The following is a 14,488-nucleotide window of genomic DNA, read 5'->3' on the forward strand; positions in this document are numbered from 1 at the left end:
CAGCACACGCATCCAGTTCTCCACCCTGTGCTTCCCAGTGGGCCGCAGGTCACTCTTCTGGAGGGTAGTCCCCAACCGGGACAGAGTAAACTACTACTTGGATGCTGGCATCCAGCTGCTTACGAGTACAGGTACACGAGTGTGAATGAATGAAAACTGTTCTGTTTTCAAACATAATCATCGTCTCCTATAAGGTCTCACATTGAGTTCTGTCGCATTATTGCTCCAATGTTGCAATATTTTTTCCCCAGGTACCGCCTTCCCCACCCCTAGCTCCTACAGTTCCCTAGGGCTTTGGGAAATATGGGATGTGACTGAGCACCTTTAGAGATAAGAAGGACCCTCAGCCTGCAGCCAGGCTCCAGAGGGTAGAGGGCAGGCAGGCAGGAAAGACTGGGCAGGGCAGCAGTAAAGCCTTCATATTTGTATCTGCTCCTTTTCAGTAGAGCCAATTAGTGGGAAAGAAAAGATGCCCAGGAGCCTCCAATAAGACCTCATCTTCCTCACCCAGTAGTACAAATGCTTTGTCTCTGCATCAGTGCTGCAAGGGCAAATGAGATGAAAGAAAGCAGAATAACAAGAGAGGAAGCCAAAGAGCACAGTCCCTAAATGCTCCTTTAAGAGCCAATTCAAGTTATGTCCCAGCTACCGACCCCAGTTCTGGCTTGGAGCGGCATTTCAGCAACTGAATTTCCATCACATTTGTGACTCCACTTGCAAAAGCTGGGACCCCAAGTGATATAAAGCCCTGCATTTGGAAACCTCTCTCCTACAGAATAGCTAAATCTGTGGAATTAATTTGTATGAGGTGACAACTCTGGCCTGGGCTGCTGCTTTGGCTTACAGTCATCACATTTGCCATGATGGCAGTAATTCCAACTTTTTTCCCTAAAGCTGTCTTAAAGAAAGAAAGGAAGGGGGGAAGAGAGGAGGAAGGTCTCTTTTGACATCTGCATTTCTAAGGCAAAAGTCTTACAGTTATCTAAAGTGTTACCAGCAACCAAGATTTCTCCTCAGAATAAAACTTGTGTGCTAAGTTCTTGTTGATTGTTTTGTCTGTTTGCTCAGCATCAGTTTAAGATAAAATTGTACACATAATTTTATAAATGCTATTTATAAAGCTGTGAATACATATTATGCATATTTTGTGACAAAATGAATCCATTTTTACCCCTATGAAATGACAAGTCCCAAACACTGAATAATTCCAAAGGGGCTATTTTTATGGCACTTGGTGGTACATTTGTTGCTGAGTAGCAGCTCTCTGTCTATAGCCATGGGAATAGACATCATTTTTAGCTTGTCATAATTCTGGAGCTGGATTTGTTCCAGAAGAGTTTGTCATAACAGTGGGCTGTGCAATGGCTATTTATGATAAATGGATTCGTGGATTATGGGATCAAACATTCTGGAAAACAATTGTGTTTATCTTCACATCAGGACTGTCTGGGGAGCTCCCATTCATCCCCTTGCTGTGTCTCCAAGGACAGGGAGCTGCAGTCAGCGGGAAACTCTCTGGCTGGGTGGCAGTCCCCAGGACAGTCTCCTCATCTCCCTGGTGTGCCTGGTCATATCTTGCTGCTTTCAGCAGAGTTGTCTGGAAGCAGCTGCCTCCGGTGTTTCTTCAGGATTGTTATTTTCCCATATTTCTTTCCAGGGAAAGGGAAAACATCCAGAGCTTTTTCAAATGCTACTGCCTTCGCATCAGGAGCGGGAGTAACTTGAAAGGTGAGACAAAAATCCCTGTCCGTATCTATGCAATTTTGTTACATTCTGTGCATTCTGGGCTTCCATTCAAAATAAACAATTTTTTAAAAGCCAAAACCTAAATCATACACTACAGAAAAAACTTGTCTTTTTCTCTCTTGTTCAGAAATAGCACCATCGTGATGTAAAATAAATTAACTCCTGCCTCCTGTTAACAAATCAGCTCTGTGGAGAGCTGTCTCCAGCCAAATGACTGGCCTGGTTCAAGATCTGAGTTTTGTTCCTGCATCCAGAGAGATCTTCTGTGCAACCATTATAAAGCTGACACCATCCCTGCCTGGAGCATGCATCTGAGGAGTGAAGTGGGGAACAAGGCACTACTTATAGCAGTGCCACCGCTGTACCCAGGGAGATGGGAGAGGTGAGGCGTGAAGCTACGTAGGGGTCAACACACAGACCTGGGAGGAAGAAAACCACCCCTGGGCACGCAGTGTGCCTGAAACCGTACCTGTTTTCCAGTTCTATTTGCTCCAAATCCTGTTTCCCCATTCAGATCAAGCAAGCACTCCAAAACCTGCAGGACCGCTTTCATTGTTTTCAAATCGGCTGGGCAGGTTCCCAACTGGAGGGTGTTTTAGGCCAGGTTCCCAAGACGCAGTATCTCATCAAATCAGTGTTTCTTTTTTTCCCCTCCCGAGGGTAGGGAGGGCTTCTCAGAGCAGTCTCAGCTGCTCTTGCGGCTCAGGATTTAGCCCCTCCTGGGTAGCAGCGCTGAAGATGTCCTCAGAGAAAGAGCATTGCTCTCTGCGAAGGCATATACCAAAGTCTTGTGGAAAGCAGATGGCAACACAGTGGGAGCAGAGCTGTGCTGGGGATTTCCAGGGAGATCTTTGCTCCCTGGGCCTTGGTGTAGGGAGGAGACGGGGTTTGGCTCAAGGCATGGCTGGGGAAGCTGGGAGGCATCTCTGGTTCTCTTCTGTGTTTAACTGTGCTGCAGCTATCGCAACATAAACCCTTATCGGAATGGATTTGGCTGTCTCCCCTTCCCCACCAACGTCTGCCAAGGCAAAGGGCCAGCACACAAGTTATGGGGCACACAAGGCTCTATGTCGAAATGACCCATCTTCACACCACCCTCTGCTGAGACAGCAAAACCAGGGAGGGCATCAACTGTCTCCCTTCTACATCTCCACAGGATTTTTCCTCCTCCTCCAGCTTGGGTTTCCCATGCATGGGTACTGGTGTGCAGGTGGAAGCAAGGCATTGGAGAATGAGAGGAATGGTTTTACATTAACTTAATTACCTCAGATAGACACGACTGTAGTAACCATGCCCTTCGAGGTACCCTGGCTAAATAATACTACAGCTCATGAAAGAGTAGTATTTTCAACAAGCCAGCACATGTTGCTTTGGAAAGATGTTCCTTTGCAAAGCTGAGTCATAAAGAGGATTGAGAAACTCTGCAATCAGTGATTAAATATCTAGAAAGATCTGCCAGCAGGAAAGTGTGCCCAAAATTGTCATGCTGTACACTACCTTTTATTTCAATGCTTTGCTTTGGGTCAAAGGTTTAATTAGTTTCATTTGTCTGAGTATGATGCATTTCAAATTTCAGATCCTCTCCTCTCTTACTCACAGCAACATTCAATTCTGCTGATCTTGTACTTCATCAGTCATGTGGGAAGGTGACTGAACTTTCTGTTTAATGCAGAAGATGCTTCAATTGCTTCTTTGGACTCCCATTAGGAAAGGCCTTAAATTAAGCACCAGGGATATAAAAAATTTGGATGAGTTTGGAAAGCTCTGGAAAAATACTCAAAGGAGACTAGTTGCCATGGCAATGCTTCTGTGTTTTCTCTTGGGATACAGAAGTATGTGCTGAAGAAGACACTTCCCCAACACACACCTCCCTTAGACCCAAACCCACTTCGCTTCCACGGGCAGGCACAGGCAGGGTGGTGCAGCTGCCCACGTAGCACAGGCATGAGCTCTGCTGTCCCATCCCAGGGAGCCCCAGCGTCAGGTCACACTGCCAGTATCACACTTTCCCACACCGGCTGCCTCTCAATGGCCTAACAGCTCCAGAGCATCTCTGCAAAGCAAGTGTGGTTGGTGAGAGGCTCGCAGCTTACGATGTCCAGCGGCATCAGCTCATGGGATTCCAGCGGAGGAGAAGACCCATGGCACTTGTAAGCCACACTGCAGGCTGGGCTGCAGGGGATGCAAAAAAAGGAGGCACGGGCCTGATCCCATGGCAGTGAGTTGATCCATATGCATGAGAATCCAGAACCTCATTGACATTGAAGCACTAAATCCCAGTGGTATCTCTCAGGATTTTGTTTCTGGGATGTTTGACTTCCACTTGTACTTTTGAAAAACCTGCACCTAAATTTCAGGTTCCTGAACCCAGTCTTCTCACCTGGATTGCACAGAAGATACGTCTGAGGCTGCCTCGGGACCTTGGGCTGCTGATCAGCCAGACCCCACATTCAGTCTAAGAACAGTGTGGCTCCTTCCACCTCATTCACTCTAGTTTCTCCTCACAGAAACTGGGGGGTGTGGGGGTGTGGGGGGGCAGCAGTGAGAGGTAGGGGAGCAGCATGCACCCAACTCTCACCTAGGCATGGGCTCTGGATGTGGAATTAGACAGACAGCACCTTAGGAATCAAGCAGCTTTTGCACTGACCCATCTTCAGTAGCAGCGCCCACAGAGGCCTATAAAAAAAGCATCTGCCATGGCTGAAACCTGTCTTGTGCAACAGATTCTGCTGAGAGCAAAGCAGAGATTATGAATGAGCTGACAAAACCAGCCTGCTGTTGGCATAGGCACCAAGCAGAGATGGAGTAGCTACACGGGAAGTGTTTCATCCATTACTGTCAGAGAAGTCACTTTTACCACTGATCCTGCTCCAATAAATCATGTTGCCAAGCAGTTTTATAGAGGCGTTATACATCCAAAGCTACTTATGGTCCCATTAAAAGAGATGCATTTCTTTTTTAGCTCAGTGTGGCTGAAATGCTGTCACAGAAGAAAGAGAGTCGCTGCTCAGAGCACTATTGTAAAAGAGGTATTATTGTAATTACAGCAGGAGGGACGATGTGAGCTAGGAGCCACCATCTTCTTCCCCTGTCCCATTGCCTTCGGGCAGCCTTGCAAAGCTGCAAATTTGCTACCACAAGCACAATAGCTGCTCACACACCCTTTGCCATGGTGATTGATGAAAATGGGGAAATAATGATGTGACTTCCCCTTTCACCATAAATCACCCATCCCCTCAAAGTGACTAGAGTATTATAAGTCTGGCCAGATTTATACGGACAACTTAACCAATTAGCTCTTTTATAAAGGCTCTTGTCTTCTTAATGTAGTGTTAGATATATTTAGGCATGTGTCTACAAAAGAAAGTATTTCTTTCCAAAGCTAACAAAGCTCTCATTCTAGCAGACTGAAAACCTCAGTCTGCAAACGTTCGCCCTGTGGCTGTGTTCGCATTAGCAAGTTATTCAGTGACGGCAGAGGCCAACCAATAGATCAAAGCAGGGTGTCTGGAGGCACCTACATAAACACTACATATATACATATACATGTACTTAAAACATACATGCATGCATACATACACACATATTTATACACATACACACGTACGTATATATAAATATATATGGTTTGCTACCATTGAGGCCAGTAGGAAAACTCTCACAGATGATGTTACTAGCAAGTGAGGTAGCTTAGGAAGCCGGTGTATCCAGCACAGCTAAATCTACACGGCATGCATTTAATTCCCATCAAGATTATGCTTTTGAATTTGACTCTGTTTAAATGTGGCTCTTCCTGTGGCCGGCCCTATCGCCATCACACCGCTGCTTTGCACAGCACTGGGAGGGACCTGCCTGGCTGCTAATTAGCAGCAAGGCCACTCCTGACTCTGGAAGGCAGAGATAATTCCCAAGGCCGTTACCCCACTAAGCCCATCTAGCCCAGCAGACAGCACTGGCAGCCATGGAGATGCTCCTCTGCACCACCAAGCGAGGTGATGGGAGAGGGGCCCTGGGCAGCGGTGCAGCCTTCGCTGCACCCACCGCATCCCAACAACCCAGCAAGGCAGCCACCGACAGCACGGAGGTGCCTAAGCAAGAAGAAACGTCTGCCTTCCAGTTTTCTTTGCACTGTTGTCTTAAATCCATACATGGCAGTTAATGTCATGACTCCCTGTCAACCATCAGAAAAGCACCAAAATGTGCCTGTTTCAGCATTTGCCTGAGACAGAGAAGGGCACTGCACAGGCACAGAAGAGAAGCAAGGAGGTCTCTAGGCAATCTGCTGCACTATTATCCCTCGGAGAACAAATACTGGAGGGGGCAGAGAAAAAGCTTTGGGTTTTTTTTACGTCAGTTCAGGAGTCAATTATGTGTAATGGAGCGGCTGTGACCATGCTGGCCTCAGGTCAAAATCCAGAGCACACATCTGACTCCTGGCTCCCAACAAAGAGGTTGCTGGAAACCCTCTAATGTCAACGGCAAGTCTGTCTGTCCAAACAAACATGCACCCACAGTGACAGAGGCATATCAAAAAGCTGGCTGACCCACTGCCTATGGAGCAGAGAGACAACCTGCTGGAAGCCCTCAGCCAAAGAGTATTTCTGCCCTTCCACATGCAAGGAACTCCTTGCGGAAGGACAAAAGGATGCCATGGATAGTAAGTTTACCTTAAGTCTGAAAAGCAACTGGACAAACAAATGGGATAAAGTCTATCTGGATCCACCAAGTGCAGTAACAAAAATCCCTGAGTCACATTGTACTACAGACAGGGAAATATTTAGAGGAGATACCAGCCCACAGTGGCACTGATCCTGTAATCTGTCTCAGGTGTCCACCACTGGCAGCAGGGCACTGAGCTAGATGGACCTCAATGTGACAATATGTCTAACATTTCCAGATAGCAGGCTGTGTTGAAAATCAGTCGTAAGTATTTGCCTGAACGGTGTCTGTGAACCCACACATAGGAAAACACAAGTGAACACACAATTTTCCTCACGCGAGCACGCCCCCTAGCTTCTACATTAACACAAATACATCAGTCAAAGTGGCTAAATTCAACAAAAAAAAAAAGATTACTCCATCAGCTCCCACCTTCCACAGTCAAATAATGCAGGGCCACACCAGGATACCTAAAATAGCAATTTATTGGGAAAAGTATTATGGTTATTTATAGATGCTGCAACATGATTAGTACCCTAAACAGAAAGATAAACTAGCAAACTAAATTCTTTCAAATCAACAACTCCCACTGAGCTCACAAAGCCAATGATCAGCACAAAAATTGTACATCATAACATTATATTTTTTTTATTTATTTAAAAACTCTAGAAAATGCAGACATAACACAGGCATCTTTGCTTGTAAAGAAAAGGCAATTCAGTTTGCATAAGCTTTTGATATCAGTTAACACTGTCTATGAAACTATACCCTGCCTACTGCATGCAAAAGACCAGTAGCAGGGTGTCCTAGTTTCGGCAGGGATAATTTTTTTTCTTAGCAGCTGTTTAGTGCTCCGGTTTGGATTTCGGATGAGAAGAACACTGATAAGACGCTAATGTTTTTAGTTGTTGCCAAGCAGTCAAGGACTTTTCAGCATTTCATACTGACCTACCAACAAGGTGGTGGGTGCCCAAGAAGCTGGAAGGGGACACAGCCAGGACAGCTGACCCAGGCTGGCCAAAGGGATATCCCATACCATATGACATCATGCTCCATATATAACTGGGGAGTGGGCTGGGAGGCAGGGTAGCTCAGAAACTAGCTGAGCATCAGCTGCAGGTGGTGGGAAATTGTGCTATGCATCACTTGTTTTGTATGTTATCATCATCATCTTCCTCTTCTGTCTTATTAAACTGTATTATCTCAACCCAAGAGGTTTTGGGTTTTTTTTTTCCATTTTCAATTCTCTCCCTCATCCCACTGGGGCAGGGGGAGTCAGCAAACAGCTGTGTGGTTGTTTTAGCTGCCCACCAGCAGCACAGGTGGAACCTACAGATGCAATTACTCTATTGGGTCAGATATGTTTCCAGCCATCCAGTGGTTACTTCCACCATTGTAAGAGCATAACGCTTGTCTTGGCGGCTTCGTGGGAGCGTGATGTAGTCGATCTGCCATGCTTCCCCGTATTTACTCTGTTCAGAAGAGTGCATACACGTTATGAAAAAAACCCACCAAAACCATGCTGCTGAGATGTGCAGCTCTCTTCATACCAGGTTTATTTATTGGTCTTCCTAATATCTGAGATTTCACAGGAGAAATTTTGAGAAATTTCAGGATTTTGATCATTGCAGGCCATTCATCATTGGTTGATAGAAAGGACTGTATCCACAGTCTATACACAAGTTCCAAAATGAACTCAGGAATGCGTAATATGGGCAGCACTGTATCCCTCCATTCCTCACCTACAAAGGTAAAAATAATCTGGGGCATGAATAGGTCCCTTTGGATTCAGGGATGGCCTTAGAAGGGCCTTTGCTCCTTAAAAAAACCCCAACTCTTTCAAAACCCTAACTCTTTGTTCACCTTGATTTCCCCTTTCGATTCCTACTCCCCTGCACTGCAATCACTAAATGCAGCCAATGGCTGTTCCCCCCTTTTTTTTTTAAATTGTATTTGCTCTTTTTACCCATCCTGACTAGCTGCTTTTGCACACAGGCAACTCTCATGAGGTCCACAGAAAAGCTCTTACATTGGTCAGCAAGAGAGAAAAAGAAAGCACACGAGAACCTCAGGTTTTCTCCTTTTACTGCTGAGATCTGTTCTCGGAAAGCAGGCGTATGTCAAGCTTGACCGGCCAGAACCTGGGATGCCATCTGACAAATCTCTCTTCCAGCTCCAGGGGAAAAACGGCTTTTGGAAAGCGCCTGAACTTTGAGGTGCTTCAGCATCAGAGGCACACCGCTTTCAGCAAAGGTAACGAATTATACAGCCACCCACAGTAGCATGGTGTGTGAGCATGTGTCCACTGCAGGCATCCTGCTGCCTCCCTGGCAGAGCCAGCAACTAAAATGCTGGTTTGACGCCTAACAGTTAAACTCTGATGGTCGTCTTAACACAAGACCTGCCCTTACTATTGTATTTGAAGTTTCCGAAAGCCTATTATTTGACATAAATCCCTGTTTTCAAGAATAGCCAGGTTTTCCTCCTGAAGCAGCCCTTCAGAAAGTAATACCATTTAAGAGATTTTTATTTTTTTTTCCCCAAGATCTGCACCTACAGTGAGTCCCCAAGATTCTCTCCATTCTTCAAATGCACCCTCAGATCTCCAGTAATAGGCACCAGCTTTTTTTGCAGCCTGTATTTTTCTAATTCAATTACATTACCACACACATTTCAGCTTTGGCCCTTGTGTAGGCTAGTTTTAAAGAAATACTACACACAAGTAACAGGAAAGTGAGTAAATGATCTTGGGGTCTCCACATTATGTTGCCCAGCTGCTAGTTGAGATCAGGACATAACACACCCCAAAATGTCTCACCTCAAATAGAAGGACAGCTACAAACAGAAACCCGGCTCTTCCTCTAAATGACATTTCTCTGTCAGATGACAGAAGCACGGCTCTCCTGCACACTATGAGACAACGTAAAGGATGTTTTATTTTCACTGTGCTGTGTTGGTAGCAATGCCCATGTCCCTTTAGACTGCTTTTGGAACGGCACAGATAAAAGCAGTGTTTTACAGCTGCAGCAAGCTCAAGAAGATAAAAAAGTCCCTGTACGCACTTCTGTCATGTTCTCGCTAATTAAGTACTTTTGGCTGTCTCAGCATTGAGCTCTGGGAGCATGAGGGAGATAAAAGCAAACCACCGAGAGATCACGAGAGGCTGTGTCGTTGAGGACTTTGTCCGGAAGGAAGGAGCAGGATCACCAGGTGGCTCTGCGGTGTTCTTCTAAAATGGTTGGTCCATAAAAGACTGAGGCATAGGTGTGGAGGGAGGAAAGGATGGTCTTCTGCCTCTGCCAAATTGTTAGTTTATTTTGAAGAGGACAGGGACATAGCATGGGGAGGTTATCAGTGCAAGCCAGCACCACTGGGAGCCAGGTGCTCACTCTTTCACAAACCAGACCTCATTGCGTCGCCCATAAGGCTTCATAGGGGGGTCATAACCATTGCAGAAGTAGAAATCCTTGCGGTATGCAGCTTCACTCCCCAGAGCAGACTTCAGCTTGGCAGCATAGTTCACATAATCCACTTCTTTGGCATAGCCACCAAACTGCCTGCAAAGAAACCAAACAGAGAGGTGTTGAGCAGTCCCGTCAGAGCACAGAAAGGAAGAGAGGGAGAACAATATATAGCCACGATATATTTAATCATGCATTTTGATTCAGGTCCCGCCAACATGCACTTGTGCAGGCGCTGTTCTTTGTGAACTGGCACACTTTGTGATAGATTAAGTCTCAAGGGTTACGCAGCCAGGTTGCAGTCAGCCATTGGCAGGCCCCAAGCAGACCCACGTATATCAGTCAGCAAAATGGCCCTGCCCTTTGAATCGACGCCACATCAGAGGAACAGCTTCCTACAGCACAAGGTTATCTCCAAGTCTGCTCAGCCTGCAGTCCCTGCACCAATGCTGTCCACAGCCATGTTCACTGTGGTGTGAACAACCATCTGGTGGAAACCAGATCATGAAGGCAACCCAAACTCTAGCTAGCCCAAGGAACAGGGGGAATGGGAACAGAGACGCTAGCAATTACAGCCCACAATGCTATTTAAGAGGGATGGGATGGAATCGGTCTGGTTTATGTTGACCTCCCACCAACAGGAACTATTTCCACATCAGCCTGCACCTCACCACCCTGCCTCAGGGTCAAGGTTTGAGACAAAACAGCCTGTTCTTGCAGAAGTGGCCCACACCCACAGCAAAGGGCAGGCAGCAGTCACAGACAGTTTAGAGTCAGCCAAAATAGTTCAAGCAAGGAGGCAGGGGAACATCCAGGGGGTTAAAAACAGGGTGAAGAGCTTATTGTTATTGTGATGCTAGTTTGAGCCCAGCTTGTCAGTCAACAGCAAAGACATTCAAAGGTGATTTGAAGCAGTGGAATGGCTGCTTGTTTCCATGATGGATTCTGGCATGAGTCCATCTAAATGAGGCTTCAGCTGACACCTGTAGTTTGACACGAACCACACTGAAATACATTCTTGATGACTAAGAACCATCTTGATCTCAGAAAGTGATGAAAACAATAGTTTTCAGAGATTAGGAATGACTCAGTACCTTCATATTTACCTTCCCCTGCTCTTCACCAGGCTTTCACAAAAAGGCTTTCAGGACTAACCTCTGCACTTGTTTTCCCAGTGAAAAAAAAAAAAATTCATATCCCGAGTAGGTGCAGCACGATCAATGATAAGAAATGCCATGAAATACTTGTCTTCAGTCTGAAAGACCCGTCCATCTCCTTCTACCACATGCACCCATTGTCCAGCAAGTCACCTAGTAAAACCAACACTGCTCTTCAGAACACCTAGAGACCTCAGCACTTGGGATTGGAAATCCCAGGATGCATTCCTTACGTGGAATAAATGGTCATCCCCTGTTTCTCTTCAATCTTAATGCTTTCATCGCTAGGACAAGGAGGGTTGGCTTGAAACTGGTTTGGGATCCGCAGGGAGACCTTCACTTTCTGCTGTAAGGAGCCATCTTCAGCAGGAAAAGCAGTGATGGAGACAGGAGCAGTCATGCCCATTCCAATCCCTGAAAGAGACACACAGACATTACTAAAGAAGTCTAGGTTCTTGGGAACTCACAGAATTAACAGGGGATTCACAAAAGCTAATTTTAGTTTAGGAAAACTCCTCACACTGAACTCCTTGTGTAGTCAGCCAAGAGAGGGGTCCTCTGACGCACGCAGAAAAGCCACATTAGGCTTCTGCTTGGGCCAAACTTCTCTCTCCACTCACTACATAAGGACACTGGGAGATAAGGGCCACAGGTGACCTCTGGATGGCTTTTTATTAATGGTCCTGTTGCTGTGGCTCTCAGCCATACAGCTCATGCAACCAAGACATTCTGTTCATCTGACAAATCATCTCTAACACAAAAGGGTCTAATAGTTCCAAGGCAGGTCAGGGGCACATGTAAATCTACATCAGTATTTAAATTGTTATCATCTGCACTTAGTGGTGAGCCCATAGCCGATACTGGGTGACAGAAGCTTTCTTCTAAACCCTTCTAAATGCTTCCAGACATCCTATAAGTTCCAGTGCCCCAAAACTCAGAGCTATTCTGGCTTTCAGCAGGACTGTCCATGCTGTCCACTCCAGGAACAGCATGCTGCTTTTCTGCTCATTACTGCCAAGAGGTACCACATGGCACTGAAGAACATTTTTCTTTCCTCTTCTTCTTTCAGCAGTAGGGAACCTCCAGCCCTCAGAATCACGTAGCCACAGAACCAGCTGAGATCAAGCCATCTTTCTAATTTATTTGCTTTGATACCATACCTGTCTCCATGCATATGTTATAGAAGGCACCCTTTCTCCTACAGCAACAGCAATCATTGCCTTTCCAAAACATGCTGCTGTAAATGCCATTTCCCTCTGCACCTGGCTCCTATGCCCATACAGGCTACATAAGTCCCACTACCAGTTGCCTGAGAAAGTTGCAAGAGCAAATATATATGCCTCAACCACTCTGTGGTCTTCTCCTCCTGCTACGGATGATTACCGATGTGCATACTTCAGTAAACTGAGAATTAGAAGCAATCACCTGGAGGCACCATTATAAAACATTACAAAGTACCATTAAAAAGCAAGCTCATTGTTCATTATCCTTTCATGAATAAAAATAGCTAGAGTATATGATAACATATCAAGGTCATAAAAGTTATTTCACTGCCTACAAAGGCACATCACAGAGCTGAAATGCCCCAGATACCCTGGATTTCATCAGCTACCGCTCACCCAGGGAGCCGTGTGATAGATATACGTGTGCCTATCCTCACGCTATCCCAGCTGCAAGGTAACTCATTCCTGCTTCGAGTTTTTACCCTGAAACAGAGATGGGTTAGGAGCAGACTCATAGCATGAGTTGGCTGGGCACACAGTGAGCTGCAGCAAGTTTATTTTTCCCAGCAAGGGGCCATCCCCATCACAGACCCCCAGCGCCGGGTGCCACAAGCCAGGTGGGTGCTGCCACCTCCATCCATCCAGCTTTCACCAAAGCCCTGCTAGCAGCGGTCAACCACAAACCCTGCGGGGCAGGGAGTGCCTCTCACCCTGGTCATTGGTTCCTCCGACATACTTGAGGAGCTTGAGCACCCCTTCCTTCGAGGCTTCGTCAAACGGCTTCCCTGCCACCTCCACCACAGCGAAGCGCCCGCCCTCGCACGCCCTCTCCTCGTAGCTGAGCTGCTCCTGGGGAAGGAGATGGCAATGGAGAAGCTGCCCTGCCGTGCTGGGAGGAAAGCACTGCCCGGAGGACACCCACCCTTCCTCGTAGCACTTTATATGGCCCGGCTGGCACAGAAACCCCCCGGAGAAACAAAGCCCGGCCGCCCGCTCCGGCCACGTACCTTCTCCCCCTTGCTGAGCACCCGGTAGGGCCATGCCTCCACCGTGCTCAGCAGGGAGTTCTTAATCATGCCCAGCATGGTGCCGCTCGGCTCAGCACGGCTCGGCCTCACTCGGCTCGACTCGACTTCACTCGGCTCAGTTCGGCTCGGGTGAGGTGGGAGGGCCCGGCGGGCGCCCCGCCGCCCGCAGTGCGTCGCACCACCTCCAGGGGGCGCCCAAGGGCCGCCTGCGCCGCGGCGGCCGGGCGGGATGGGGGGGGTCGCGGTGCCGGGGCGGGCGGGGGCGGTGAGACGTGGCCGGGGGGAGATCCGGCCGCGGCGGGCTGCGGGAGCGGGAGGGCGCCGGCCCCGGGGGTGAGGTTATGAAGGGCGCCGAGAAGTGTGAAGTGTAATAAAGTGCGGGAGCAGGTGGTATTCATCTGGAGGAGAGAGGAAATCTGAAGGAAATAAAATAAAAGGGAGGGGAAGTACTGATGAAAGTGTGTAATATATAGCGTGGAGGGGCACAGCTGTCCTGAAACTGCAAAATCATAACGTTTATTATTCTTTTTTTAATAAACGGAACTAAGGGGGATCAGATTACAGTTGTCTTTCAAGATAGTGATTTAGGCAGTGCTCTGTGTCTCTGTGGATGTTGTAAGCTTTAGGTTAGGGGTAGATCTTCGAGGCCGCTGATGATATTTGCTCTCCCTTGGCTGACCTCTGCGTCTGTTCACAGCCCAACCGGTCAACTCTGTTTAAAACTCCAGCCAGGTCCCTTCCCAGGTCAATGAGCACAACAGGAGGTTTAGATGGCTTATATAGCTGGGTATATTTATGTGCATGGAGGACTTAGATTCTTTATGATCACAAGTGGGTTTTAGTTGTATAAGCCACGTCAAAGAACAAGTGCAAGGTAGAGAAAGTGCCTTGCCCAGGATTGTTTAAGAAGAGGGATTGATTAAGAGACAGGAATTGAGTACAGTCACTGGGACAGCCATGGATCTGACCAGTTTCCCCAGGCAGATGAGGCAGAGGCACCTCGAGGTGCCAGCTCAGCTGGACTTCTGCCTCCTCAAATAGAAGGTGAGTGGCGTGGAACGAGGCTGATAGACATCTAACTTTAATCTTAGAGAAACTGATAAAAGAAATGTGCCCTTAGAGCATTTTAATCTAGAGAGGGTGGTGCAAAGACAAAGAAGTTAAAGCAGCTGGCCATAGTCATCTGATCAAACAGGCAGTGTTCAGGTGAGGTA

General features: G+C 47.1%; 2 protein-coding genes across 2 annotated transcripts in view; both read right to left on the minus strand.

Moving 5' to 3' along the window:
- The window catches only part of LOC142601518 (histone H4), a 370,615-nt gene that overhangs the window by 147,046 nt on the left and 209,081 nt on the right, over nucleotides 1-14,488 (minus strand). The gene's annotated exons all lie outside the window — the stretch shown is intronic.
- Nucleotides 8,281-13,434, minus strand: HEBP1 (heme binding protein 1). Its single transcript, XM_075750518.1, has 4 exons — nucleotides 13,254-13,434; nucleotides 12,957-13,095; nucleotides 11,257-11,437; nucleotides 8,281-9,962 (listed from the first exon to the last, which is right to left on the minus strand). The coding sequence occupies exons 1-4, from the start codon at nucleotides 13,329-13,331 to the stop codon at nucleotides 9,791-9,793; spliced, it is 570 nt and encodes a 189-aa protein (XP_075606633.1). The 5' UTR covers nucleotides 13,332-13,434; the 3' UTR covers nucleotides 8,281-9,790.

The sequence above is a fragment of the Balearica regulorum genome, chromosome 1 (assembly GCF_011004875.1).
Source record: "Balearica regulorum gibbericeps isolate bBalReg1 chromosome 1, bBalReg1.pri, whole genome shotgun sequence".
Classification (NCBI taxonomy): Eukaryota; Metazoa; Chordata; class Aves; order Gruiformes; family Gruidae; genus Balearica; species Balearica regulorum.

Excerpts from the sequence above, each read along its gene's own strand:
- HEBP1 (XM_075750518.1), bottom strand. The coding sequence starts at position 13,331 with ATGCTGGGCATGATTAAGAACTCCCTGCTGAGCACGGTGGAGGCATGG. Across the intron at positions 13,096-13,253 it reads TGCTCAGCAAGGGGGAGAAG|GAGCAGCTCAGCTACGAGGA; the intron begins GTACGTGGCCGG and ends CTCCTTCCCCAG. Across the intron at positions 11,438-12,956 it reads CGGAGGAACCAATGACCAGG|GGATTGGAATGGGCATGACT; the intron begins GTGAGAGGCACT and ends TGTCTCTTTCAG.